Below are 26,468 nucleotides of genomic sequence, written 5' to 3'. Positions count from 1 at the left end.
TGAGGTGCCAACAAGTGGTGAACATGTCTGACAAAGTGTGATGGGAAGCAAATGTTTGTGCTGAGAACGAAGGTGGGAAATCTAGCTCTACTCAGCTAAACTTAAGTTTGACCTCCTTTGCTAAACTGGGAATTGAATAATTACAGCCTTTTTGATAGTTTAAGAACTCAACAGTTCAGTCAAATGACCTTTAAACACTTCTATAAGGACTATTAGCTGCTGTTGTTTCTCCATAATCCAGAACAAACACTTTTCTTTGTTAGGAAGACTAATCCAGGATCAGATAGCTCAAACCTGCTTTTGTTTTGCAGTTTTTAAAACTACTCAATGTTTTTTTTTTTTTACCTGAATAGTTTTGAACTTTAAAGTGTCAACAAACAATAAGTGTAAATAAGTGTGATCATGGTGAGGGGAAAAAGGTGGATTTTAAACACTTGTAACTTATTTTATTTGCAACTTGCTTCTGCAATTGCTCCCCAAAGAAGTGTTTTGAAGAACTCAGTTTTGAAGGAGTCAGGCACTGGGGACTTCATCTGCTCCAAAAACCCTCGTGCACTTCTGCACATGCTCAAAACTGGTGATGAAAATTCAAATTTTCTCTTTGAGGCAAACTGTTCTTTTCCAACAATGACATCATGCATTTATGATGTTTTTGTACAGAAATTTAAAAGAATTTGAAAGAAACCCTTAGCGCTGTGTCAGTCACATGCACAGACTGAAAGGGTTTCTATAGAAATGATGCAAAATTTATGAAGGAGCGGAGCATTCGTTGCATCCACTTTTGGCCTTAAAACTTTTGAGCAGATTTGCATTTTTGTCCTCCGTTTCGATGAAAATAAAACCGCAACACAGTCGGAGGACGTGCGGCTTTCCTTTTGGAGGATTCAGACTAACAGAAATCAGACAAAGTCCCCAAATGTTAAAGCCCATTTGACCACTTTGTGGAGCCTCACTCCAGAGGTATCCCAGTTTTCAGTCCTAGCGCCCTTCCTGGGAGAAATGTGTACTTCTAAGAAAATTTGTGTAGGGAGGCATGAGCTCCACCTGTCTGCTGGGGTTAAATGAGTCACAACTTAGAGTCAAGTTTTAATAAAATTGTGTGTGTGTGTGGGGGGGGGTGGGGGGGTGGGGGGGGGGCTGAAAACACTATAGGTAAATGTAAAAATCTTTTATTTTTTCATGCTAAACTTTTTTCCCCTGTTCAAACCAAAAAGGATTGCTTAAACTACAGCATGATAGAAGCAGATGGACATCCGGACCACTGCGCCTTGCTCACCATCTGTTCCACCTGGTTGGCAAAACATCTACACGAAGGCTACAAATGAATCATCAGAAGAAGAAAAAAAAAGGAGTGAGACTTTTTTGAGGAAAGTTTGCTCTTATTACATATTTATTTATATTTTCCTATACATTTTACATATTTGTTTTGATGTCATATGTATCTGCGGAGAGGATCAAGAAATGGCAAAGTGGAGGAATGTCATCTTAATTACAAGGGGAATCTCTTTATCATTTGAACAAATGGTATTCACAAGCTACAACAAAGATTTGCTAAAATAGAGTTGGACATAAAAAACTAGCATTTGAAACACCGGTGAATGTTTGCTGGAGAGGAACTGCATCTACATAACTAACAGATTGAGAGGACTTTTTCTTTTCTTTTTTTCTCCAAAAATTGGCGTGGGGTGTACAAGACGCACACACACACAACACACACACACAACATTTTCTACACAGTCACCATGCTTCTGCGGGAGGTCAGTTTGTCTTTTCTTTTTTTTTTCCTTTTTCCTCCCCATATCCTCCACCAAATCATTACAAACAACTACCACAAATGGGGCCAAAAACTGCAAAATACAGATTCCTTCAAGAAGTGTCACTTTCCAGTGTCGGTGCAATAAAATGCTAAGCCATCTCTGAAAACCAGCAGACGCCTCCTTGGGTTTGCCATGGAACTTTACAGCATAGACGCCTTCTCTTGACTACAACCCCCCCCCCCCCCCATTTATTTTTTCCTTTCAATTTTCTTTGCTCAAAACTCTGTAAACAGAAATTCCCGGGGCGAGTGGTGCCAGGAGAGCACAGCGTTGCACACAAGCTGGAGGCCGTCCAGACAAATCGAGGCAGGCGGCGGCGGCGGCACTGGCGGTGGCACCCTAGGGTCAAAACCGCAGATTCAACAGTTCCTGCTCCCTTCAGAGTGTCACACTTGACTGATTTAGTCGGTTGGTAATGAACTGAAGCTGTTCGTTTGCAGGAACTTCATAAAATTCAAGAAATATTCTTTAAAAAAAACAAACTTAAAAAATAAGGTTTTAAATAAAATTTAAAAAACAGATTTGTGGGGGTTTTGATTGGCTGGCTATAATAAGGCAGCAAAAAATAATAATAATAATAATAAAGGCAATTTTATAAATCAAAGTTAAAAAAACAAAAAAAAAGTCTTTGGTGTTTTTAACAGAAAAAAACCTTTTAGATCAACTATTATATTTGCGTCCCTGTGAAGAAACAGCTCCTGGTAACCATGAGCTCTAAAACGTGTGCGCACTACAAATAATTCAATAGTTCAACATATATATATATATAAAAAAGAAAAAAGGAATAATGTGGCATTTATTAAGCTGTTCCACAAATTTGGAGAAATCCTGCACAGTGCAAATAATAAATGCCCTCAAATATCAATCACATAAAGTATGTTTCTGTGAGTTGTGCAACAGTTTCATGCATTAGATTATTTCACATCGGACAACACAAGAAGGCAGCTGGATCTACGTTCCAGACCCTGCCTCATGAGTCCAAAGTATTGGTCCTCAAATATGCATATTGTTAAATGATACCTGAAGAAATCCATAATTTGTGGGTCTATTGTTCTTTTGAGAAGATCTGTAATTTGATGAAACTCTGTGGTTCTAAGGAACAGACCATCCGCTGACTGGGAGGTCAGCACTTGTTTTTACAGTAAAATGATCCTTCTTGCTGTTTGCCTGCATTACTGTTTTAGAATGTGTTTATAGCATCACTCCAAAGAGCAACGCAGCTATCAACACCAGGAATGAAAGAGGGGATTGGCTCTCAGACAGATTTCGATCTCTGGCTGCTGACGGACAGGAGGGAGAGTGGAGGGCGTTTCCATGTCGGTGATGTGACGGATCATTAATGTCCTTGGGGAGATGGGAAAAAAAACCTGGCCTGAAGAATCTTATGAGGATTGGTCTTTCTGCAGTGTAGTGATGTCCAGAGGGGGAGGGGTCCGCCCGCTCCATTCCCTCAGCTGCCCATCCTTGAAGAGGAGGTTGAGGGAGGGCAGGGGGACGCCGGACTCAGCCAAACGGTGGCTGAGAGGGTTGGACACCCCACTGTCCAGGTCGGAGAGCTGGCTGCCGTCCTGCCAATAGAGGGCGAGGGTCAAAGATCAGAGCCACAGGAGGGGGGGGGCATCTACAAGGATAATGCCCTCTAGGAGGAAAAGGTCAAATACAGATAAGATCTGTTTGACTGACATTTTCTGATGATGCTTAAACCGATTCTATCATATCTTTGAGAATTTTGATCGTTTCCTCCCCCTTTTTCAAGCAATATTTATTAATATGTCTAATTATCCTAAGTTTGATTTGTCATTGTATGTATTTATAACTGATGACTGTATTGTTTTTGTGTATTATTCTTATTTGATTGCTTGAAATAAACCATTTCAAATCAAATCAAATCAAATAGGTTTCCAAGAAACTGTGAATTTCAAACGAACACTGAACTGGATGGCCTGCAGGCCAGACTTTTTTACTGGCTGCGTTAAAATATGCAGAAAGGGATCACAGAAGGTATAAGAAAAGACTCTCCAAAAAAACAAAAACAAATCAAGATGTAAACAAAGTGAACAAAGTAATCAAACCGCTTTAAATGAGCAGTAATAGAGGTTAAAATATGATGCCTGAAGCTTTCTATACTTTCAAATCATAGGTCGGTTTTTAAATCCAAACAAAAGTGATGGTCTGTGTATTTTAAAACTGCGTCGCTCTGATCGTACCTGGAATGACTGAACGAAGCTCAGCACCTTCAGCGACAGCTTTCGGCTGGAGTGCAGCAGCTCCTGAAGGCTGAAACCATAGGACAGCTTTAGTCTGGTGCTGAAGCAAATATAACAACATAGTATATAACCATTTTAAAGTCCCACTTCGATCATCTTTCAATCTCTTTTCAAAGAGCTCTAAGCGGTCTTTTGATTACGATTATGCCATGTTTTTAGCCAAAATTCAAAAAAAAAAGTCATTTTCTAGGACATAGTTTCTGCAGAGTGGCAGTAGATCTTTAGAAATTCGCCTCCAAGTTGTGGGTGACCCCATTTCCCACTAGCTTACAGCCCCTCACAACCCCAACCAACATTACCGGTGCAACAGAAAGGGCGAGCAATAGTAGATCTATCCAGCCGAATGCCAGCTCAGATGTAGAAAAAGAAGACGTACATGGTTTCTAAGTTAATGCATCAGTTCGTGACCCACTCATTGTATTTTCTACTTAACACATACAAGCTTTTTTAAACAACTTTTTTCTGCTCCTGATTTGCATCAATCGGAATAAAGAAAAACTCAGAAAGGCAGTCTAAGATTAATTTTCTTTATATACGTCCTCCATAATCAAAACAATGCCACAAGAACATGTTAAACCATAAAAAAAACAGGATTTTTAATCGGAGTGGGACGATAAAGAGGGCAGAGCACCTTTGGAGAAGTTTGGTTTTGTTTTATTTCTACCTCTCGCTGCTGCACAATTTGTGCGAGGCGATCTTTCGACACACTTTGCGGTTGAGCTCAGAGCTGAAGAGGGGCATGCCAAAGCACAGTTCAAGAGGGACCCACTCATCTTCAGATGAAAGCGCTGAAAGAGAAAGATTTGCAAGAGAGAGAGAGACGACATGAGAGAGAAAGCTCTGACAAGGACGTCCTGGTTTGGATTTCTGGATAACACCTTTGTCGCACGTCAGACTTCAGTTTTCTGACCTCTTCACTGCATCTCATCCAGCATGCCGAAGTCTGGGTGAAATACAATTTATTATAGAATGAAAAATGCACCCACTGTCAGACTTGACTCTTCCCTCGCCGTTCTCTTCTGTTACGAGCTCAAATGACTCCGTGCTGCCATTGGTGTCCAGGCCACCTCCTAAATGAGTTTCTCCTTGACAAGAAAAAAGTAAAATACAACCCTTAAGTGCGTATTTGTTAATTGTTTTTCTAATGTATCTATAGGCGTTTGTTTGTTGAAATCTAATAGGCAGATTTATAAATATATGAATTAAGGTTAATGTCTCATTAGGAAGGACCTTCAGTTTGCATCTGCTGTCACAGAAAACACAGCGATTATGTAGATAAACTGCATAATTAAACTGGACTGAGAGCGATACAGTTATCTAATTAGCATCATTAGTGCTGACGACTTTGAGAAGCAGGGACATTACAGCTAATTTACCCATCAGTCTCGTCTGGGCTGGCGCATGTCAGCAAAGGAATATGTGTGCTGGTACCTCTGCACTCGGAGTCGCTGGCTCTGCGGCGGTGTTGGTTGTTCGAGTTGAGCATTGTGACGTAGCCGCACTGGTGCTGCAGGTCGACGTGCTCCTTCAGCTTCTGCAGAGCCTTGTGCGCACACATGTTGGAGTAGGAGAACTCTGCAGAGGAAGCAGAAATAAACGCAAAGTGAGTCGAAATGGTGACTACTTCTAAATGCAATAAATTTGACCTAAAGGTCGTTTATACTAACTGGTGTGCGTTGAGAGGATCAGAGTCAAGTGTTGTTGTTACGAGCTTCTTGACCAAAGATTTCACAGTAAAGAACAACAGAAGACTCAGTTTGCTTTTATGTGTCAGATTTGTTTTACACTCCCTTGTGGATAATTGTGATCACTTGGATTGTGAGATTATTTGATATGTAAAAGTCAGTCAGTAAGTTAACACTGTAAATGTGCCAGCATTTGAGTCTGGCACGGACGAAACACAAATGTTAGTTTTACTCGTTTATGTCACACTGTTCCCAAAAATCAGTATTTGCTCTTTTAATTGAAAAGACCCACTCTGATGGAAAATGTGTTTTTTAGCATTTTTAACATGTTCTTGTGGTATTTTTCTGATGTTGGAGGACATATACAAAAGAAAAATTAGACTCAAAATTGCATTCAGGATTATTTCTTATTCAAATCATTATGAATCATTTGCAGACGAAGAAAGGTTTGTTAAAACAACAGCTCATTTGTGATGTAGAAAATACGCTGGGTTGGCCAAAAGCTTCCTGATCTCTCCTCCTAGCAACAGTGAAGTGTGTGAAGGGTTGCTCCACACTAGCAATCCTGCCCACAACTCGGAGGCAAATTTCTAATCAGCTACTGCCACTCTGCAGAAACTATGTCCTAGAAAATGACACAGGTTTTTTGATATTAGCTAAAAACGGCAGAATCACCATAAAAAGACCACTCGTTTAAAATAGATCAAAAGACGATTAGAGTGAGACTATAGAATTATTAGCCTCAAATACAGAGAAGGGTTTATACAAATAAACAACTCGTGTGTCCAAAGACTAATAACCCTCTACTGTAACTGAAACACCTCCCCAACACCAGATAACTTCACCTTTCACCTGTTTTCACAGCTGGTGTACAGGATAAGTAAGTAAGTACGGTAAGTTATAAATAAATAAATAAAAATTTAAATAAAACAGTAAAATCATTTGCCTAATTAATAAATGCGACCACGATTAGAAGGTCTGAAGACAGTGAGAGCTTTTCAAGACCCGAACACAACATTTAACCGATTCTGTCAATCAGGATCAACAAGTAAAACCAGAAACAACAACGGCAACAGGAAAAACAATGCCACTGGAACTCAAACGGCTACTTACCTCCTTTCAGATCCTCCTCGTCAAAAGGGAAGGGGATGTGAACCATTTCTCCATGTCCGTGCATACCATGACCCTGTGGGGTCACACACACACAAATGTATAGTTTCCATAACACATAACTGTGCTAATGTTGCCCAGAAGAAGAAGCGCCCCCATGAGATTACCTGTATTAGAACAGCAGAGTGTGTTAGGGCGTCGTTGAGCATTGTCAGCACATTAGACGTCGGTACGACTCCTGGATCATGGCCCCAAGATGTGATCAACAACCGGTCATACACCTTAAGAGAAAATAAAAACACAATTACAGACTAATACACAGGAATATCATAGTTTAGTAATGTGAAAAGAAATTCATTCTAAACAACATTCTTACTTAAAAAAAAAAAAGATTCTATTTTATCTGTAAAATTACAGTTTTAATTTTGAAGCAGTCTATAATCAACTTGGAATAAGATATATGAAAATATGGCATAAAAAGGCTTCATTCCCGAGATAAACTGGACTCTTTTTTTTAGCAAAATAAGGTTTGAGAACTTCAGGATCACTTTTATCAATTTGTATCTGCTAGCTGACACAAATATGCTGAACAACAGAAAAGTCCTTCAGCATAATTTTTTTTCTGCACTGATAAGCACATAAAAAGTCAAAAAAATTTATTTTTCATGGCGATCCCCAGGATTTAGGAAAAAGGTCACCCCCTTAGGAGTTTGCTGTTTCACATCTCAAACTCAAAATAGATCAGAAACCCTGAGACAGCTCAGACGTCCCCCTGTGAGGAGCTTTCAGAAATAAAGGTTGACAGAGACAAAGGAGGTGCCTTCAGCCTTCAGATAACCCGTCACTCTGACTGACGGCAAGGTCAAAACTGTTGAAAGGGTGTGTTCCAGTTAGAAACTAAATCCTACTGCTTCCCCTTCTACCTGCTACTCTAACTGTTCTTATCAGTCAGGTTAGGCCTGCACAATGTACTGCAAACTTTTTGTTATCGCAATATCAAGCAGTGCAATATCCATATCACAAAAGTCAGCAAAATGCTTACCTTAAATGTGCTAAAACAATCTTATGGCAGCTTGAAGCATTTAATGAATCAAACAAATCAATTTATGCATTTGACCAATTGGATGGACCCTTTTACGTTGTTGACCAATCAGATGAGCCCTTTTATGTTAGATGTTTGCCTCCTACGTCTACGAGGGTCATTTGGAGTATCATTTTTAAACTGTTGCAATGAAATGGTAACAATGTTTTTGGTTGTTTTGCTCTTTATTTATATACCGCAAATTACATCGTTATCGCAATATTGATCACTCATATCTCATATCGCAAGTTTTGCTCATATCGTGCAGCCCTAAGTCAGATGTTTTTTTTTTGTTTTGTTTTCTACTTGCCACTTGACACTTGGTGCTCACAGACCAGATTAACCATTTATTTGGAAGTACCTGGAAGATTTCGGGCAGCTTTCGCAGTCTGGAGCCCTTGGAGAGCAGCAAAGATGGGGGGCCTTGGCCAGTCACGTGATAAACGTACAGCTTGAACCAGATTGAGCTCACCTCAGGGATGGCCGGGCCAATGTGCTGTGAGCAGAAACACAAACACAGCAGGTTGGATACACACCTGAAGAACCTCTTTTATTCTCACGAAAAGTCAAAAGAATTATGGTAACATGAAAAATTACCAAAAACAGACAAGGCTCATTCATTTCAACCTCAGTGTCAGCAGTGAATAAGAAACGGCGTGAATGAATGAGTTTAACTTCTCTGGCTTTGTGTGTTTGGGCTCAGATAAAAAGCTGGAGTTAATCCAGGAAGAGGAATTAAATCAGCCTGTCTTCGCCCCCTCCCTTTCTAACTCTTTGTGTAGTTGTTGGGGACAACAGCAGTCTCCAAAATTTTCTCACACAGTCACAAATCATTCTGGGTGCCCACTGAGCACTCTCTGTCAAGACAGTACCGCTACCAGAGAGCACACACTTTCATTAACTGCCACCTGAAACAAAAAAACTCTTCTGCTGCCACTAAACCTGTTCGGTTAAACATGTCAGCTTCCTGCTCTGCATCTTCCCTCCCTCCAGGCTTCAGACCTGAGGAGTGCAGCTGCTGATGGGTCTGATCTCGTTGCTGAGAGGCGCCATCGACACCAGCAGTTTGTAGTTCTTGTTGAGGACACGGCTGCAGGTGGCTTGATCCAGACCCAGCAGGCTCTCGCAGCGCAGCATGTCCAGGGGGAAGCCTATGGAGAGGATAAGAAAAACGCAAAATTAATCAAAATTAAAGAGACAATTCATCTCATCTGTACATTCTATAAAAAAGTAGATTTGCTAAAGAGTTATTTCATTTAACAAAACCATTATGCACTCTTACTTTTGTTTGTATTCTTTAAAGGCTTTAGTTATCATGATTTCACTTTGAGGAACATTTCAAGAATACGAGCAGAATTTCAGTACTAGGAAGAAAATTGAGAAATGCAAATCCTGCAGATCCGTTTAAGCTAATAAATGTTACTTTTATTTGTTTGTTTTGTTTTAGATAACAAAAATCTACACTCAAGTGTGAAACAGTTTATTTACAATCTCATTAAATGACCAGACTGAGCACATTTTTCTTTAGATGGTTCATTCGTTTAAATTGCAGGGGGAAAAATACTTTTTAGTACATTTTTTGGTACATACGTTTTGTTTTGTTTTGCTTTAGAACTTTGATTTTTATATTAACATTATTTTTAACCATTCTCGTGATATTTTTTTTTTTTTTTATGTTTGACGGATGCAACAAACTGGGGCAGTTTGTCTGCGACCATGAAGGATGTTAAGAACAGCAGGTGAACAAAGAAAGCCTCTTTTTTTGTGGTCTTTATTCTGGGAATTGTAAAAAAAAAAAAAAAAAGAAACTAATAAAAACAAGTTTAGGTTTGGAATATTTTCTAAAAAAAAACTTTTTCAATAAAAGAACAGATGGACAAAACAGAGCTAACAACCTCTAATCTGAAATTTCTACTCCTGATGGAATTTTTTAATACACAACTATATTTTTAGCTCGTTAAACTCCTCAAATGTAACAATGCCGACTGCAATGCAAGAACCTATTCTTCAGTCTTAGAAAACATTATTACTGCTGGGCCTCAGACGGATCCATTCACAACCACACTCCTGTTTAGCCTCAGCTCTTCTTCACCAGAGCATCTGCCTGACGATGTCTGAGAGACGAGACAATGAAGTGAGGCATGGCGCCAATTTAGACAAACTGCATCTGGCGGCGCATGCACAAACCCAGACACCTGCTTGGGTGGTTTTTGAAGGACACATCATCTGCCGCCCCACCTGGAGAAATAACTGAAATAACAATACAGGTGCTTTCAGCAGACAGTCATTCATATTTTGGAAATGAACTCATCCAGACTCAGGAGGCGACGATAAAGGGCAGTGAGTGACACAGAGATAAAGTCTGGCGACAGGAGCACTAACACCGAGTCCACTCCCTTTTCTGACAGTTGTTGACAAATTCCAATTGCTTCACTACTTATTGATTTTATTAGATAAAGTTTATGTAACAGATGGGAAATCTTTTATTTGTTTGCATTGATGACAGTTCAGAATATTTTTGAGAGGAAAAGTCAAAGTTTATTCTTTGGTTGAATAACACAAATAAGGGATATTTTGGAGGTAAAAATGTAAACAATATATAGTCACACGATCAATGACTATTCAAAGCTGATTTTGTTCACAACTAAATCCATAAAATGGAGAAATCTTTGAAAATTTTTCATTTTTACATCCTTGATTCAAAGGGATGAAATACTAAAGATAAGAAATTTAAAGCATTGAATTATTACAAAGCCAAAACCTATGTTGGAAAACAAGCAAAACTTTGTGAAAACCAACGTTTTCTTGTACTCAAAGCTGCATAAAAGTTATTTTTAAGGCTACTGAATATGAAAAAATTGGCAAACAAAGATTGTAATTACCGATATTAGGGATATCGGGTCCCTGGTCCTGAGTGAGTTCTTTGTTGTATCTCAAGAAGAGGATGGTGTTTTTCAGGGTCAGAGCGTGGTCAAAGTAACGCTGTGCCTCACCCTCAGCTGTGCTCTCCACCTGAAAAAGCATGATTTGTTAGCATTATATTTTTATCTGAAAGCCAATTGCTGAAATTATTAAGTACTTTGTATCTAAATGAGGACAGGTTCCAACTTATTTTGCTGCTTCACCTTTTCCAGCTCAGCCAAGAAGCTGTCGAGAGTCTCGTCAGACAGCTTCCCCACTTCAAACATGGTCACTGCGTGACTCTTCAGGTTCTGATGGGACATCAGGAGAAAGTACAGATGAAGTCTTGCTTTTTCTGTGGTTAAGAAATCTGATTCTAATAGCCCCCTTTTAATGTTTTTTGGTGTCCACATGCAAGTTACGAACCGGAGACAGGTTGCCCATCATAAGGAAGGCAGTCAGGGTGGAGTCAAAGAGGAAGGCAATCCTTTTAGTTGGTGCTGCTGGAATGCTCAGGCTGCTGACACTGGCTGTGTCGCCTGCAAGAACATCCAATAAAAGAGGAAAGTTAAATCCTTTTGACGCCACTTTTAGGGGGTGGAATGAATGCAACAGTTTGAAACTTCATTTACAAGATTCACCAGAAACAATGTTTGTGTTTCACATATCAGATTTGCATGTAAATCATGAAATAATTAGCTTCATCTCAAGGGTTTGGGCTTCATTTGCATTACTTCAGAATGAGGTCAAATGAGGTAAACGCCTGCTGCTTTTGAACCTGAAGGGTAGCACTCATGAAGTTCTTAGAGTGCAGTTTTTCCACCAACTCTAATCATTTGAAGACTGTCAGATATCTGCAGTTGGAAGGAATGGGTGTGACGTTGCAGTGATGAGCAGACCTTGGTCCTCCAGGCTTGTAGTGTCGGTGTCTGTGGCTGAAGAGCCCCCCTCCATGACAGGACTGCCCTGCTCCCAGGACAGGAGCATCTTCTGGGGGTCCATAGTGCTCCTGCAACAGAGGAATTAGATTTTATTTACCTCAAGTCATTTTCCCTAAACTAAACGCAAATTAATATTCATTTTTTGATCTGTGGCGCGTGGTTAAAAGTTATTTGTCCTGTGTTTAGCATAGCTTTGAAGCCCCACATACTTGAGTCTGTTAACAGATGGTGCGTTCTTCCATGACGAGTGAAGCTGGTCTGACCCGAACACTTGACCTTTCTTGACGGCAAAGCCAAGGCGGCAATACATGGACACTGCATTCTGAAAAAAATGGAGGAGTGACAGAAAAATCCTTGCATGCAATTGAATTTATGTGATATTTATTAACTTATTCTGTCAAGAGATACATCTTGTGTTAAAATATTTAGACAGGAAAAACATTAAACTAGTAAAAAAATAAGTTTATTTCATACAAATTTTTCCCCTTCGATAAGTGTCCGATCCATTGACGGTATATGAGTATTGGACTCAGTGAGTTTGACGTCGCCCATAGAAAATGAGTAACTTCCAGTTCCAGCGAAATGAAGCTAATTCAGAGACAGACGACGTCGGTAAGCAGTGATTTGTCTGAGTCAACGTTTCTATAGCAACCGCTGTCACCAATCAGGAGTGAGCTTGTTGGAAGTCCACACCACTACCACTGAAAGCGGACTCGAGAGAATCTGTCAATCAAACATTTTGAACGTTCGACATGAGACCAACTACTTTTAGACATTTGATTGATCAATTCATAATTTGAACAACTTGGAATAAACAAAAAAATATCATGAAAAAAAATAAGGAAGAACAAGAAAGTGCTAAAAATAAAAAATAAAAGAGTAGGAGAGCAAGAATGGTTACTCCGAAAAGTGGAATGACTGAGTAACAACTGTTTAGTACGAGTACTTCCTGTTTGGAACGCGAGGGGTGACTCAGTCCAGTTCTCATATACAGTCAAGGGTCTGATCACATGCAAATTAACTACATGAGAAAATAAACCTGCTTCCTTTGGAAACACCGTTCATGTAACTGCAAACTCCTAATGAAACTTTAAGTCCAACACAAGAAAAAAGCAAAAATATGTCAATATTTATCAAAAAATAAAAACAAAAATATGTGACACTATCCCTAAGAAGATTTCCTTTGTGTGGCTGGACTCAAAGTTCGACTCAGTAAAAACTTGCTACGCCTCAGGCGAGCACAAAAATTACCACACAATTGACAATTCAGCTATTTTACCGACTTTTTCTAACTGCCAACATGAGTTCTGTAAAGTTTTAGACGAAGTGTGTGATCCTTGAGGGCGAGTTAGATTCACATTTAGCTATGCAGTTTTTAACAGATGCAGCCATTCATGCTAAACAGTCACAACACAAAGTGACTCTTTAAACAACTCAAGTAGTTTTTAGGCAGTCAACCATCTGGTTACCCGAAAAGTCCTTGAACCTTAACGTAACTCTGCGAGCATTTGTGGTTTTCCTAATCTTTATGGCGTCCTAGAAACAATTCTAGGTAATGTTCAACTGAACAACCTTGTTTATGATGTTTTAACCTGAAGATGGGGAAAAACCCAAGACCACCACCCTCTCTAAAATGACCTACTTATGTACATATTAAGCATTCTAGCACATTTCTTTAAGTCACTTTGACAAAATATGAAATCAAAGTTTGTTTATTTACCTGTTTACATGATAATGTAGCTCATCAACATTTGTGTTTCTTGCTCAAAAAGAATATTTTTCTTTTATCTTTCAATATCAGATAAAAATCCTTAAATAATTCCCTAATAAACTTAGTCGGTAGGCATTACATAGAGTAAAGTTTAAAAAAAATAATAACAGCAAGGAAAGATTTTTTTTTCTAAACTTGTTTCTCTGCAGTTTCAGGGTTTTTTTTGCTGCAGAACTGCAGTCGGCGTGACCTTCAGTGTCTTATCTGGAGGGCTGCTTTTATTCGTCGGCATAGGAGAGGGATAGAAGGACAGAAAAGTTGGGCTCTTCAAAAGAAAATACGAAATACAACGTGGAATCTTGGCTCAGAGATAGCACCTGAGAAAGTGGGTCAAACTCGAGCACGCATTCAGCCAAGTCACAGAGAATGCTAAAGAATGCCGCAGAGTGTGAGGAAATGTATTTCTATGAGACTTATTACAAAAAAGGTAATAAAATAAAAAAAAAGGCTCAAATTTCAACTGAAACTCTTGGGTTTTACGTTATTAGGGGACCCTCTTATACTAAAGAAGAACACTAACCTTGACTAAATCCAAGTCGATCTCCAAAACGTTGGCCAGCTGAGAAATTAGGACAAAAAAAAAAGATAGAAATAAATCAAATACTCCATTTTTTAAGACCACAGCAGGTGTCTCTTTAACCTACCTCTGCTACATTGGTTTGCTCATCAATGGACACAAAGATTTTGTAGAGAAGCGTTTCAAAGTAATCTCCCTGGACACGGTTCATGACAAAGCCTTCAAGAGGCGGCACTGGAGGGATGAAAAGAGACAACCAGCTGATGCAAAAAAAATCCATTTTTGTTTGAAACATTTCCTTCATTCCTTCTAATTTAGCTGAAACCACAAGGAATCTGTTAGATTTGTGTGACTCACATGTTTTGTTTCCATTTTTAAAGACCCACTATGACAAAAAATGTTGTTTTTGGTGTTTTTAACATCTCCCTGTGGCTTTTTTCTGAGTTTTTTTATTTTTTATTAAAATTGTTTTGAATCAGGAGAAGAAGAGAAAATGCAGTTTGAAAAAGCTGTATTTGTAATACAGGCGGGTCACAAGCTCTCTGCTCCATTCCATTCTGATGTATCAGCTTGCAGACAAATGGATCCCTGTGCATCTTCGTTTTCCTGTTAAGTTTGGGGGTATGAGGGGCTGTTAGCTAGCAATGGTGCACATAAACAGATGGGTGATGGGAAGGGGGGGAAGGTTGCTCCACTCCAATAGTCCACAACCAAGAGGAAAATTTCTAAAGAACTACTGCCGCTCTGCAGAAACTATGTCCTAAAAAACAATACAGGTTTTTCGACATTGGCTAAAAACGGCATCCTCGTAATCAAAAGACCACTGGGAACGCTTTTATAATAGATCAAAAGGTGATCGGAGTGGGACTTTAAATTGTGCACATAAGATTTCTGATCTACTTAGGCTTGGAAAGGGACAACAGCAGGAAATTTTAAAGAGGGACGTACCTGAGATGCAGCTGTCATCAGATATGGGGACGTCCAGATAAATAAAGCCCCGATTGTACAGACCTAAAGTCAAAGATCAAAAATGATTGACAATCATGACGCACTGATCTACACACTCACAACAAACTATCTACTTCTTTGGAGGACAGGAGCAGTTCCTCAGTATACATATACTAAGTGAGATCTAATTCAACCATCTCACCAACTTAAAACTATAAGTTTAAGTTAAAACATGTCAAAGTAAAATCTTCCGCTAACAAATTATTTAAATTTGAACAAAAATAGTCGAGTAAACCACTGATAATTATCTATAAAGCTAAATAAAGGAGCACAACACAAAAGCCTGTGTTAAAAAAAATAATTCTGATACAAAACAAGAAGTTTAACACTTAGAGACACAATTACCGGTATAACCACAAACCTGTGTGTCTTCAGGTCATTACAGACACATTTGAAGCCTCACACAATCTTAGTGCCAAAAAGAGGAGGCGACTGTTTCTGACAGCACCCATAATGATACTTACTTAACACCACATTGTACTCCATCGATCCAGCCAGCTGAGGACCGGAATCAATCATCTTATCAATGGCTTTCTTTTCCGCTGGAGAGCAGATCTGCAATTCAACCCCAAAACACCATCTCAACAAATTATTATTGTTTCATAAAAATGTCCAAAATCACTATTGGTACCCATTTGGTTCTCTGTGCGAGTGCATTTTGACTGATGTGACCGATTTTCCTGTGTTTTTAATTCTTAAGATGAATTTTCTCTTGATGCCAGCTATCCCAGTTAAGCTCTAAAAATGATTCTTGTGTGTTTAGCTTCAAGACTCTTAGCATCCGTTCTGTTCTGCAACATCTGGAGTTCTGCCTAAAGTCCTCACAGATGTTATCTGTACATTACAATTAAACAAACCCCACATCCCCTTTCAAAGTGAAGCATAAATTGGGCTGACCCTTATGTCATCCTCAGTGATGTAGCCCGTCTGTGCGACCCACCACGGCTCAACCGAGATCTCTACTGGTTTGGCAGGAAGCAGGTCCCGGGCCGATTTCCTGCGGAAAAATTTCTGAAAAGGGACAGACGAGGAGAAAATGAGGATTGGTTGGATCTATAAAAGGTGGAGTAAGATTTAATCCATAAACATTGTACTAAAGATAGAAATAAATATAACAATTCTATTATGTGTCTATGAAGACTCTCATTCATCCAGGTTGATTCCATCATAGTAGTAGGCTGTCATCTGGACTTAGTTTTTAAAATTAGAAGAGTTTTATCTCTTATCCAAGAGGCTTTGTCAATTCTGAATTACCTGAATTAGCTGCAGTATTGACTCCATCACTTACAACATGGCTAAACACCTGGCTACTTTTTTGGCCCCTCTGGTTGGCAACACAGAGCATCACGTCAGGAATTCACAAGATTTTGCAGACAAAGTCAAACATCTTCAGCTGGATTCTGACAAAACGATGGTGTCTTATGATGCAACTTACCACTTCACCTGCATTCCCACCACCGAGGCAGTGATTTCAGTGAGGAAGAGATTACTGCAGGACTCTAAGTTACAAGACAGAACAAATCTGGCACAAGACCACATCTGCAAACTGCTGGAAGTGTGCCTCAACTCCACATATTTCCAATTCAGGGGAGACTTATACAGCAGGGGTTGACATAGCCCAGAAATTTGCACTGGTCCACAGGGCCAGTAGTTTTTGAAAGTTACTGGCCCGACACCGCGCACAGCGAGACCCGCCGCTCCGCAGGTGCTTGCAACTTTAGGGGGGTCCGGGGGCATGCCCCCCGGAAAATTTTAATGTGGTGCAATTTGGTGCATTCTGGTGACATCTAGCACTTATTTATACACTTTTCAATGACTAAAAATAGAGCATATCAAACTTAAATCTGCTCTAGTCTGTTTCAGATGTTTTGAAGAGAGCGCTGCAGTGTAGTAGGAAACACTAGTTAAGAAGTTTTCATGCTGCTTCTAATCACTGCTATTTCACATTTGTTTCTAATCAATAGTTAAGAAGTTTTATTGACTTTTTTGCCCTGACTGCCTTAAGGTTCTGCTTTTTGTTACTGTTGCAAAGTTACATTTACTTTTTAGTTACTTTAGTTACCTAATTAAATTAAATAATTGAAAAATTAAATACAATTAAATTACTGAGATCATTCAGCTAACTAGAAATACTTACTGCTTACAGTGTTGTAAAGAAAAACAAAATTAAGTAGTTTGACCTTATACTCCATTTGAGTCTGAGATTCAGGTATTTTGAGTTGCCTTTGATTCTTTGACATTCAGCTTAAAGCTTAGTGCATACAGTTTCATCTTCAATGCATTCATTAAATATCTTGCTGTCCATAGCACTAATTCCACCCATTACTCCATCTAACATATTCCTATCTATTCCTGCCATGTCTTCCACATCTCTGACATGTTTCAGTCTCTCTTCAGTGACGGTTTTGGATTTATGATCATCGCGGTGAAAAACCACCAGGGGGCGCGCTGATATGTGTGTCAGTTTAAATATATCTGCCTAAAATGTAATAATAACCCACTGGCTTGTTCCTTCGTTGTTGCTGTTTAACATTGTTTAGTATTGAATTGTTACATTCAATAAAGTTTGAAAAAAAAATTGAGTGAGCGCGTGCCGCGTGGTGCTCGGCAGTGACAGCCACGCGCGCAGGCGGGAGAGGAGGAGAAGAGTGATAAAAGGTTTCCCATAGAAACCCTTGAAGTCTGAACACAGGACTAGCAGAAAAAGTTAATTATAAAGACGAGGTAAATCTACACGTTTTCGCAAAATATACTTTATTGTAAAAGGTGAAAAATGTATTAATTGTTAGATATTTTAGTGGCCCGAGCGGACAAGTAAAAAATAAAGTCTTGTGGTCCGTACTGCTCGAAAAACAGGACCGGGCCAGCGGACAAATGGCTATGTCGAGCCCTGTACAGGCAGAGGCAATGCTGTGCTATGGGCTCTCCAGTCTCGCCCTTTGTGGCCAACTTTTACATGGAAGAAGTCGAGAGAAGAGCCCTGGACTCGTTCCCCGGTACTACTCCAAGCAGCTGGTTCAGAAATGTGGACGACACTTGGGTCAAGATCAAAATCCAGGAAGTGGAGGTTTTCACGGATCATATCAACGCAGTCGACAAGAACATCAAGTTCACCAGGGAAGAAACAAAGGAAAAACCCTAGCCTTTCTAGACTGTGCAGTGATCATTAGAGATGACAGACAGCTCCTGGAATGCACCTCCACCTGAAGGCTACAAACCACTCGTTCGAGGACAGTGAAGTCCGAATTCTAGCAAGAGAGAAAGGATGTTTGAGTGAGGAGCGAAATAAGCCATCTTTGTCAAGAAGGATAAACCTTCTCTTAATGAGAATGGTGGTCTCAGGTTTATTCTTCCATCCATCTACGGCGGTGCTCTGAAGCCCAAACAAACTGAACCAGTTCCAACTGGGTCGTTAGAAGCTGAAAGAGATGACCAGTTTGGGTAGGGAGTCACTGGCTCCCCAACCCCCAGCTGAGGACAAAGGACTCTTGACGACCAAAAACCATGTAGGCTAAGTTTACAATACCATCCAGTTTCAGGTCTGACTCCTCCTCCATGAACGCAGATATACCAGCTCTTTTACAAGCTAATTCAGAATTGACAAAGCCTCTTTGATAAGAGGTGAAACGTCTTCTAACTTTAAAAACTAAGTCCAGATGACAGCCCCTAAACCTACTACTATGATAATTCTAATATGGTTTCTATTTTTACAAGAAATGTGTGTCTTACACAGATTCAGTTTGATCTTGATAGGTTTAGGACATCAACTCTAAAGTCTGGGGGTGGTTATGCAAAATCGTACTATTAGGAACGTATTTAACAAGTTCATGATTCCTGATTTTGCACAATCTGCCTTTTGGACAACCGATCAATACACCAGCAAACTGAGTTACAGCCATGATGGGATGGATCTACGATCTGAGCAGCTGCAGGACCACTGAACCAAAGCCAAAACCCAACTTCTCTCAAAGGACTTTTGTGCAAAACTTGTTTTTGTGTTTGTATCAGGCTTCATCAACATCTTAACCCAAGTCCAATTTGCAGAAATGTTTGGAACAATTAGCTGTTACTAAAATATTTACCACAGAGCTGTGTCTTTGCATGTTAAAAGCTTCAATTTGAGAAGCCAGTTCATTAACATAAATGAAAAACATTGTTTCCTCATTGGCAAAACCATCAAGTTGAGAATTAATTTTACCAACTGTCGACACAAGATGCTTCTTAGAGACTTAATTGCACACTATAATTTATCTAATAACATCAGAATTTGTATCGTAAAAAGTTCAGCTTTATGGATGTCAAGCTCTTTTTTTTAACCAGTTGATTCCTACAAAACTAAAGTGTAATTTTTCTTTAATTCACCTGCATAAACACCATCATGTGATCAATAAAAGGATTTTAGCAAACCACTTTCTTACCCTCCTTTCAAGTGAGTAAAATTAAGATAAAAATATTAAAATTAATTGATGTGGGTTTTTATCCACTGTAAAATAATACTTAAAGCTCCTGAAATCTGCTTTTATATAAATAGAGTTATTTTCCTGAGCTATAAATTTGGTTTATGTTCACTTGTTAAATACATTTTCTTTGCTTGAATCTATTTAATTCAGAAACAGATTAGTTTAAATAATCAATATACAGCAAGAGAATAAAAATGACTGTCAAAACATCTTACTTTGGAGGATCTGCACTGGTTCATCAGGTCAATATACTGGTTTCTCCCAATGCCAAGCAGCCTCAGACCTGTAAAATAAAAAAATTATTAAAAATATACCCCCCAACCCCTCTTCTACTCCGCGTTGCTGAGTGCTCACAATGGGGAGCTTGTGACCCGCTCAGCGTATTTTTTAAGACACAAATAAAATCTTTTATTCAAACTGCATTTTTTTGTCTGCTCCTGGTTTACAACAATTTGCAATTTTGAGCTTAAATTTCTTAATATGTGTCCTCAATCAAGAGAAAAATGCCATGAGAAAATATTTAAAATCACAATATTCATTGCAGTGGGTCTTTCTTGACTGTTATTTTGCCGATATATAAAGGGGTTAGCTTTAGGAGAGTTAAACAAATGAGAATGCAACCTGTACATTTCATTTTAAACATAATTTAGATTTCAAAATAAAGCACAATGACTGTCAAAGACAATATTTCAAATGCTGAAGTCATGTTCATTTTTTTTACTTAAACTAAAATCTCACAAACTTTATTTTAACAATCCCCACACTAATGGACTACTGATCCATCAGAACATAACTTAACTTTCATGCCATCTACATTTGACGTGTAGATAAGTTTGCTTATTTTACTTCAGGAAAGAGTGCTGCAGTTGATGCCAAAGCGAACAGGAACAAGAAAGGCGCCTTTGCATTTCTGACTTCCAACACGGCACGCGCATCGTGATGCTTCCCCGAGACGCAGACACAACACGCAAGGATCCACCCACGGGAGCTTTCCTGCAGACTCGCAGCCTTTCCCTACACCCACGTCTTCACAACACATTTCCAGAGCTCTTGTGGGAAGCTTAGTAGAGAGCGGCGCCTCACAGTGGTGCTATGGCAGCCTGCTGGCTACCTTCTGTCTCCACAGCATGGAAGTCCCTGCCAAAGAACTGCCAAGACCCGAGTCACTCCGAGAGCCACGCCAAAAGCTATTGACAAAACCCCCCTTTGGTTATGAGGCAACAAAGAGAAGCTTGGGTTTTATTTTATGTTTTATTTTGACCAATAATCTGCACAAAATGACAAAACGTACAAAAAGAGGGCAATAATAAACTATTATTTCTAAAGCACTTAAAAAAATGCACCTAAAATTGATGCAATTTTAATATAAGAACCCTTTTTTCTAACTAATATAAAGCTGCTTACTTTGTAGAATATGAACACGTTTTTTTTTCCTGCAAACCCAGATAATGAAATAAAAACAGCAAAGCCAGCCTAAAACTGTACAAAGGAATTGGTCTTAAAAAACAAAAAAAATATAGACCCTTTAGAGAGGAAGTAACCACAGTGAGCAGACACTTGTTTTCTGAGTGCTTCCAGCCTTCCTTACTGTGCCTGCTGAACAGCCTGGTCTATTCAATACAGCATGTCAATAATGCATGTAGTCCAAATAAATATAACCCACCAGCTCCGCTCCTGTCAATTGCCAATTCCCTCACAAAATGCAGGACTGCTTGTGGTTCCCAGAATTTAGCCACCAGGCCCCTGTTTTATGGAATAAACTGAACCAGCTCATGTAAGAGAGGCGACACAGTTTCTACATTCAAAGTTAGGCTGAAAACATTCTCTTTGGACAGGCTTATTGCCAGGCTGGCTAGTAAACAGAGAATATTTAACTTACTACTATGATTGAATTCAATTTAATAACAATAACTATTAGTTGTTAGTATGCTGCTAGAAGTTTGAACCTGGGGAAAGTATGGTACACTGGGGCTCTGTCCTCCATTCTCCTCTACTTCTCCTCTCCTCTATTCTTGATCATTTATTGATCATTTATGCCTCTGTTTGGTGCCGTGCGATTCATGTGTTGTCCCTGATTCCAGATTCCAGTTGGCTCATCTGTGTTCCTGCTCCTGCACTTGCTCTGAACCTCTCCTCTAGCTTGTCTCTGCTCCTACACTTCGCCATCTGTCCCCCAACTCCATTTGGAAGAAGCCCATCTGCTCAACTATTTAAACATGTAGTTGTAGAGTTAGATAAGCTAATTATTCTCTAGGATTTGTGGTACATCGCCTGTCCGTCCTGGCAGAGGAGTCATCCTTCATGTGGACACCCCTGAATCTTTTTTTTAGGAGTTTTTCCTTACTGTGAAGGAGGGTCTAAGGGCAGGGATGCCAGTTTAGCTTAGCCTGTTTGGTATAGTTTAGCCATTACCTATTGAATTCTATGACTTCATGTTAGCGCTTTGAGATTTTACCAAAAATATAAAGCGCATTCTAAATAAAATGTATAATTATTATTATTATTTTTATTATGATTTCATGTTTGCTATACAATTACCAGTATGAAGCCCACTGAGATTACTATTGTTGTAATACTGGGCTCTATTGATAAAATTGAATTGAATTGATTAAAGCCATAATTGGACTGTAGTGATGAGCTCCGGCAAAACATGAAATGAATGTCATCTCTAAGTGCTTTGATTCAATATGGGATTTTTTAAATATTTTATAAGGTCAAACAGTGAACTAATAACGAGAGCTGGACTATTTTAATCCCATTTTAATTATTTTTTTTCCAGCAGCAAAGTGGTGGAACCTGCTCACCTCTGCCATTTTAACCACATTTTTGGGAATTTTATTTGTCAAGTAAACCACACAGGCATTAAAAGAAATAATACAACCACTTGATCCTCTCACAGTCAAATCAGTCATCTTTTTTAAAATGTGACTCTTTTCAGGAGAGAAGGAGAAGATGCCAGAGCGTTTGAGGTAAACAGAACCTCCGGACTGTAACAATGAGCTCCGGCGATACATTTCAACACAATGTGACCAATGAGAGGGGGAGGACTGAGCAAAAGAGAAGGAAAAAGAAAAGAGAAAAAACTCACAGTCAGCAGCAGTGAAGTTGGGCAAGGAGTCATAACTCTTCTCGCTGTTCATAATATCCTGGAGACAGAAAATAACAGTCAAAAAACAAATTTAAACTCCCCCCCCCCCCCTTACAGCTGATTTGTGACAAGATTAGCCCTTTTCATTCAATTTCCACTTCATGTTAAAGACTTTGACAAGATGAACAGGAAGCGCCTCAGCCTGCAGTGATTTAACAGAAACATCAAATCTGGAGCAGGAAACTACAAAGCATTACTTTCCAGCAAACAGCGGAAGCCTGTTTACTTTATTCACATCTGTTCATATGAAAAGGAGCGGGAGCTGAAGAGGCAGCTGGAAACCACCAACAAATTCCCTAAATATAAAAGATCTTATCAGCAAAACAGATGTGTGAATGGAGGAAAAACACACGGATCGTGTGGTTTTTCTACAAAATAAAAAGTCAAGGACAGCCCATATGGTCTCAGTCTTCAACATGCCAACCTCAGTCAGATTGAACTGAAAGCAGAAAAACAGCACAGACTTTCTATGGGTTTTTCTGCTCCGGGATTGGTTGCCCTGTGTTTATCCGAGCTGTTCTGTGAGGCTCTCACAGTCAACAACTGACATCTAGTGCCTGACTAATGCCAAAGCTTTTCATACGGCACTTCTCTGCAAAAATCCCTAAATGTCTATGCACATTTTAAAGTCATTTACAACTTGTTCTGCACAAAAAAAGAAATCATTTGCTTCACAATCGGATCTTACTTTGGAGGATCAGCACTGGTTCATCAGGTCAATATATTGGTTTGTCCTAAGTATGAATGTGTAGAAAATAAAACAAAGATAAACTGACATCCAGTTAACCTTTTTTTGTTATTGTTCCTGTATTTTGTGGCTACTAAAATGTTAGTAAATTTGAGGAAACAAGCGCTCTGGTGTTTATGAACCAGTTAGAACAATCTGTGCACAAGGATTCCAGCTCCACTCCTTTGGGCCCATTGTTCTGAGCGGTGACGTTTATGAGAAAAGGCTTACTGAGATTCTTTTAGTAAAAAAAAAACAGCTGAGGTTTACATTTTGCTCACAATACCCTTCAGTCTCACTATTCCATCTTGGAGTGCATTTAGAGCCGCTTACCTCCATGATCCCTATGTAATATGAGAATGGAGTCACTCGCAGCCCTTTGACCATGATGTCCGACAGGTGGTAGGGGTACAACATCAGGTGATCCCGGCTATACTTCAGCAGCTCTTCGTAGTACCGGCGCTCGTCCTTCCTCACATGCCGCACTGTTCATTAGACACACCAGCTGGGTTAATCAGCAAGAAGACAGTAACCCATAGCAACAAGAAGATCACTAAATAAGTAAAGACTCAGATTCTCTAAAGTTTAATTGGTAAAAACTGTTGCTGCAAAGCTAATTTGAAGCAGATTTATCTATTGGAAAAGACAAGAAAATAAATCTTTCAGGTTCTACCCCTTGGTAATTGCTATGTGAGTGCAATTATTGAAAATTGGTCCAGAAACCAGATGTTTTTTTAATCTAAAGTGAATCAGGTTTCTTGTAGCTGTAATGGCTGGGATTGGAACCTCTGACCAACCAAACTGAGGTTAGAGGGAAAAGAATGAATAAGGTACTAGACATGGTTAAACAAATGTGATTTCACGAGTATATTTGAATGGAATAATATGTTGCATGTAGTAATAATGTTACATATAAATTCTCGTTTTAGCAGGACGTATCCTGGAATTTAAATTTTTGGCACGTTGGAGGCAGACAAACCTGCTCACCTAAGTTATTGCGGAATCGGAGCTGGTTGCGGATGCTGTAGAGAAGAACGTGTTTCTCATACTCGCGCTGAGAGTTCCCCAAACTCTGCAGAAAGGAAAGCACATGAGCAAACACATACACAAAAATATAAATTACTCCAACTTTTTGTTCAGTAGGTTTTGCTGACAGAGTATTGTGTCTCACATTAGTTGCGTTTGCATAACCATTTCAAGCACATTAAAAATAATGAAACATGAATTTTTTTTAAAAGCTAGATATAATTTCCTTTTTATATACAAAGCTTCTTATTCTATAAGGACAGACTAAATAAGAGATCCACATGTGTTGGTCTCACGTCCAAAGCACTGAATCAATTGAATTTTGTTTCACAAGTGTACAATTTTTGTGACTTCGATTTTTAATATTCTAAAATAAAAAATAAATAAATAACAACACATATTTCTTCATGTGATGCTTGCATTTTCTCTTTTCTGTTCAACTATTAAAGAAAAATCCTGCCTGGAGAAGTTTAACTCCAGGTGCAGCCAGCATAGCCCTTCATGCGACATGCTAGACAGCTCATCGTTTACGCAACAGAACAATTCAAACTGTCAATTATTAAAACACGTGAGCTTTACTTGTGCAAAGACACTAAATCTGCATGTTAAAATCATGCAGAATCCCCCCAAAGCCTCTGTCATGTGATGCCAGAGTAGCTGCAGCGTCAATGGCTGAATTGCTGTGATGGTCAATTATGGCTTCGGTGTGATCATGGTGAAAAACCCCTGCAGAGGGGACACTGACAGCCGCATGACTGACCCAGAGCCCCGCTCTGACATTGACAGGCAAGCCTGAGAGTTGCGCCCCTTCCACCGCAATAAGCACGAAGGCACCGTACCTGTTTCACATTAGCAGGGAGCTTGTTCCAAGGATAATTCTGCCTGATGTGAAATTCTACGTCCGTATTCATCGCTAGCTAGCTAGCTAGCTGGCTAGAAGCAGAATTCCTCGAGTCGAGCTGAAACGGGCTCTCGGGCGAGTCCACGGTGACTTCAGCTGCCCGGACCCCCAACAGCCAAGCGGTGTGACCCAGACTCGAGGAGATGTCTAATCCACTAATTATTTTCCCTAACAATGAACTGACACTTCCTTGTTTTCTTTTTGTTTTTTCCGAACGAAGCGTTCGTCACGCTCGTGCCTACATTCGTCACTTCCGGAAGACCGGATAGCATAGAAGTGAATGGAGTTTTTTTTTTTTTACTTTTTTAATGCAACACGTACAAACCAAACACAAAGAACATTAAAATAAAGATAAATAAATGCTGGCATGTAGTTACACACACACACACACACATATATATATATATATATATATATATATATATATATATATATATATATATATATTCATTTTTTTTTCATTTTCATGAAAAAAAATGAATGAATGAATGATGAATATATATATATAATTCATACATTATATATAAAAAAATAATTGATCTATTTTTAGGAAACAATCTACTTTTCTATTAATTTTAATGTAAGATTTAATCATTTTACAACAAATATTGTTCACATCAAGTCAATGTTTATACCGTTCTCCTGAACTAAGGATAAGTTATTTCTCAGATGTAAATTTAAAAAATATAATATTAAATTTATCCAAGACAGGAAAATATAGATTCCTAAATTTATAGGTGAGCTTTTTATTTTATTTTATTGTAGCAATAATACCAACTCCTGTTTATGGGGTTCATGACTCTTGTTTTATTTGTGTATAAAGCTGGGGTGTCACAAATAATCAACCGAACTAATGAATAGGTTTATATTCTAATCTTAATGGTACATAAAATTATAAATTACTTTGAAATAAAGCATTTATGGGAGCTTTTGTGAATTAATGTAACATGTTATTTAAATACAAAAAAAGTTCTGGATAAAGGGATTTACATTTTAAGCTTCCTTGTTCATCTTAAGCAGCTCATGAAAAAATTGTGCAGGTTTGCGGTACATTTTTTTAATGTTAGAAAGATATAAAACAAAGAAAAAAGTTGTTTTTTTTATTTTG

General features: G+C 38.9%; 1 protein-coding gene across 1 annotated transcript; it reads right to left on the bottom strand.

Moving 5' to 3' along the window:
* Positions 1–2,022: 2,022 nt before the first annotated feature.
* Positions 2,023–25,639, bottom strand: fam91a1 (family with sequence similarity 91 member A1). The gene is made up of 24 exons (XM_011481247.4): positions 25,299–25,639; positions 24,421–24,505; positions 23,767–23,918; positions 22,647–22,704; positions 19,774–19,841; positions 15,996–16,109; positions 15,563–15,653; positions 15,039–15,101; positions 14,218–14,324; positions 14,094–14,132; positions 12,012–12,124; positions 11,761–11,870; positions 11,288–11,400; positions 11,086–11,172; positions 10,843–10,972; positions 8,963–9,111; positions 8,322–8,456; positions 7,047–7,160; positions 6,883–6,955; positions 5,516–5,659; positions 5,071–5,169; positions 4,749–4,872; positions 4,025–4,094; positions 2,023–3,385 (listed from the first exon to the last, which is right to left on the bottom strand). The coding sequence occupies exons 1-24, from the start codon at positions 25,368–25,370 to the stop codon at positions 3,200–3,202; spliced, it is 2,496 nt and encodes an 831-aa protein (XP_011479549.1). The 5' UTR covers positions 25,371–25,639; the 3' UTR covers positions 2,023–3,199.
* Between the last annotated feature and the right edge of the window lie 829 nt (positions 25,640–26,468).

The sequence above is a fragment of the Oryzias latipes genome, chromosome 11 (genome assembly GCF_053564925.1).
Source record: "Oryzias latipes strain Hd-rR chromosome 11, Olatipes_Hd-rR_3.1".
Classification (NCBI taxonomy): domain Eukaryota; kingdom Metazoa; phylum Chordata; class Actinopteri; order Beloniformes; family Adrianichthyidae; genus Oryzias; species Oryzias latipes.
Note: the sequence above shows the minus strand (reverse complement) of the source record. Positions and strands in the feature narration are given on the sequence as shown.

Coding starts and splice junctions, on each gene's coding strand:
- fam91a1 (XM_011481247.4), bottom strand. CDS start 25,370: ATGAATACGGACGTAGAATTTCACATCAGGCAGAATTATCCTTGGAAC. Junction 22,705..23,766: donor ATTACATAGGGATCATGGAG/GTAAGCGGCTCT, acceptor TTCTGTCTCCAG/GATATTATGAACAGCGAGAA. Junction 10,973..11,085: donor TCTTGGCTGAGCTGGAAAAG/GTGAAGCAGCAA, acceptor ATGCTTTTTCAG/GTGGAGAGCACAGCTGAGGG.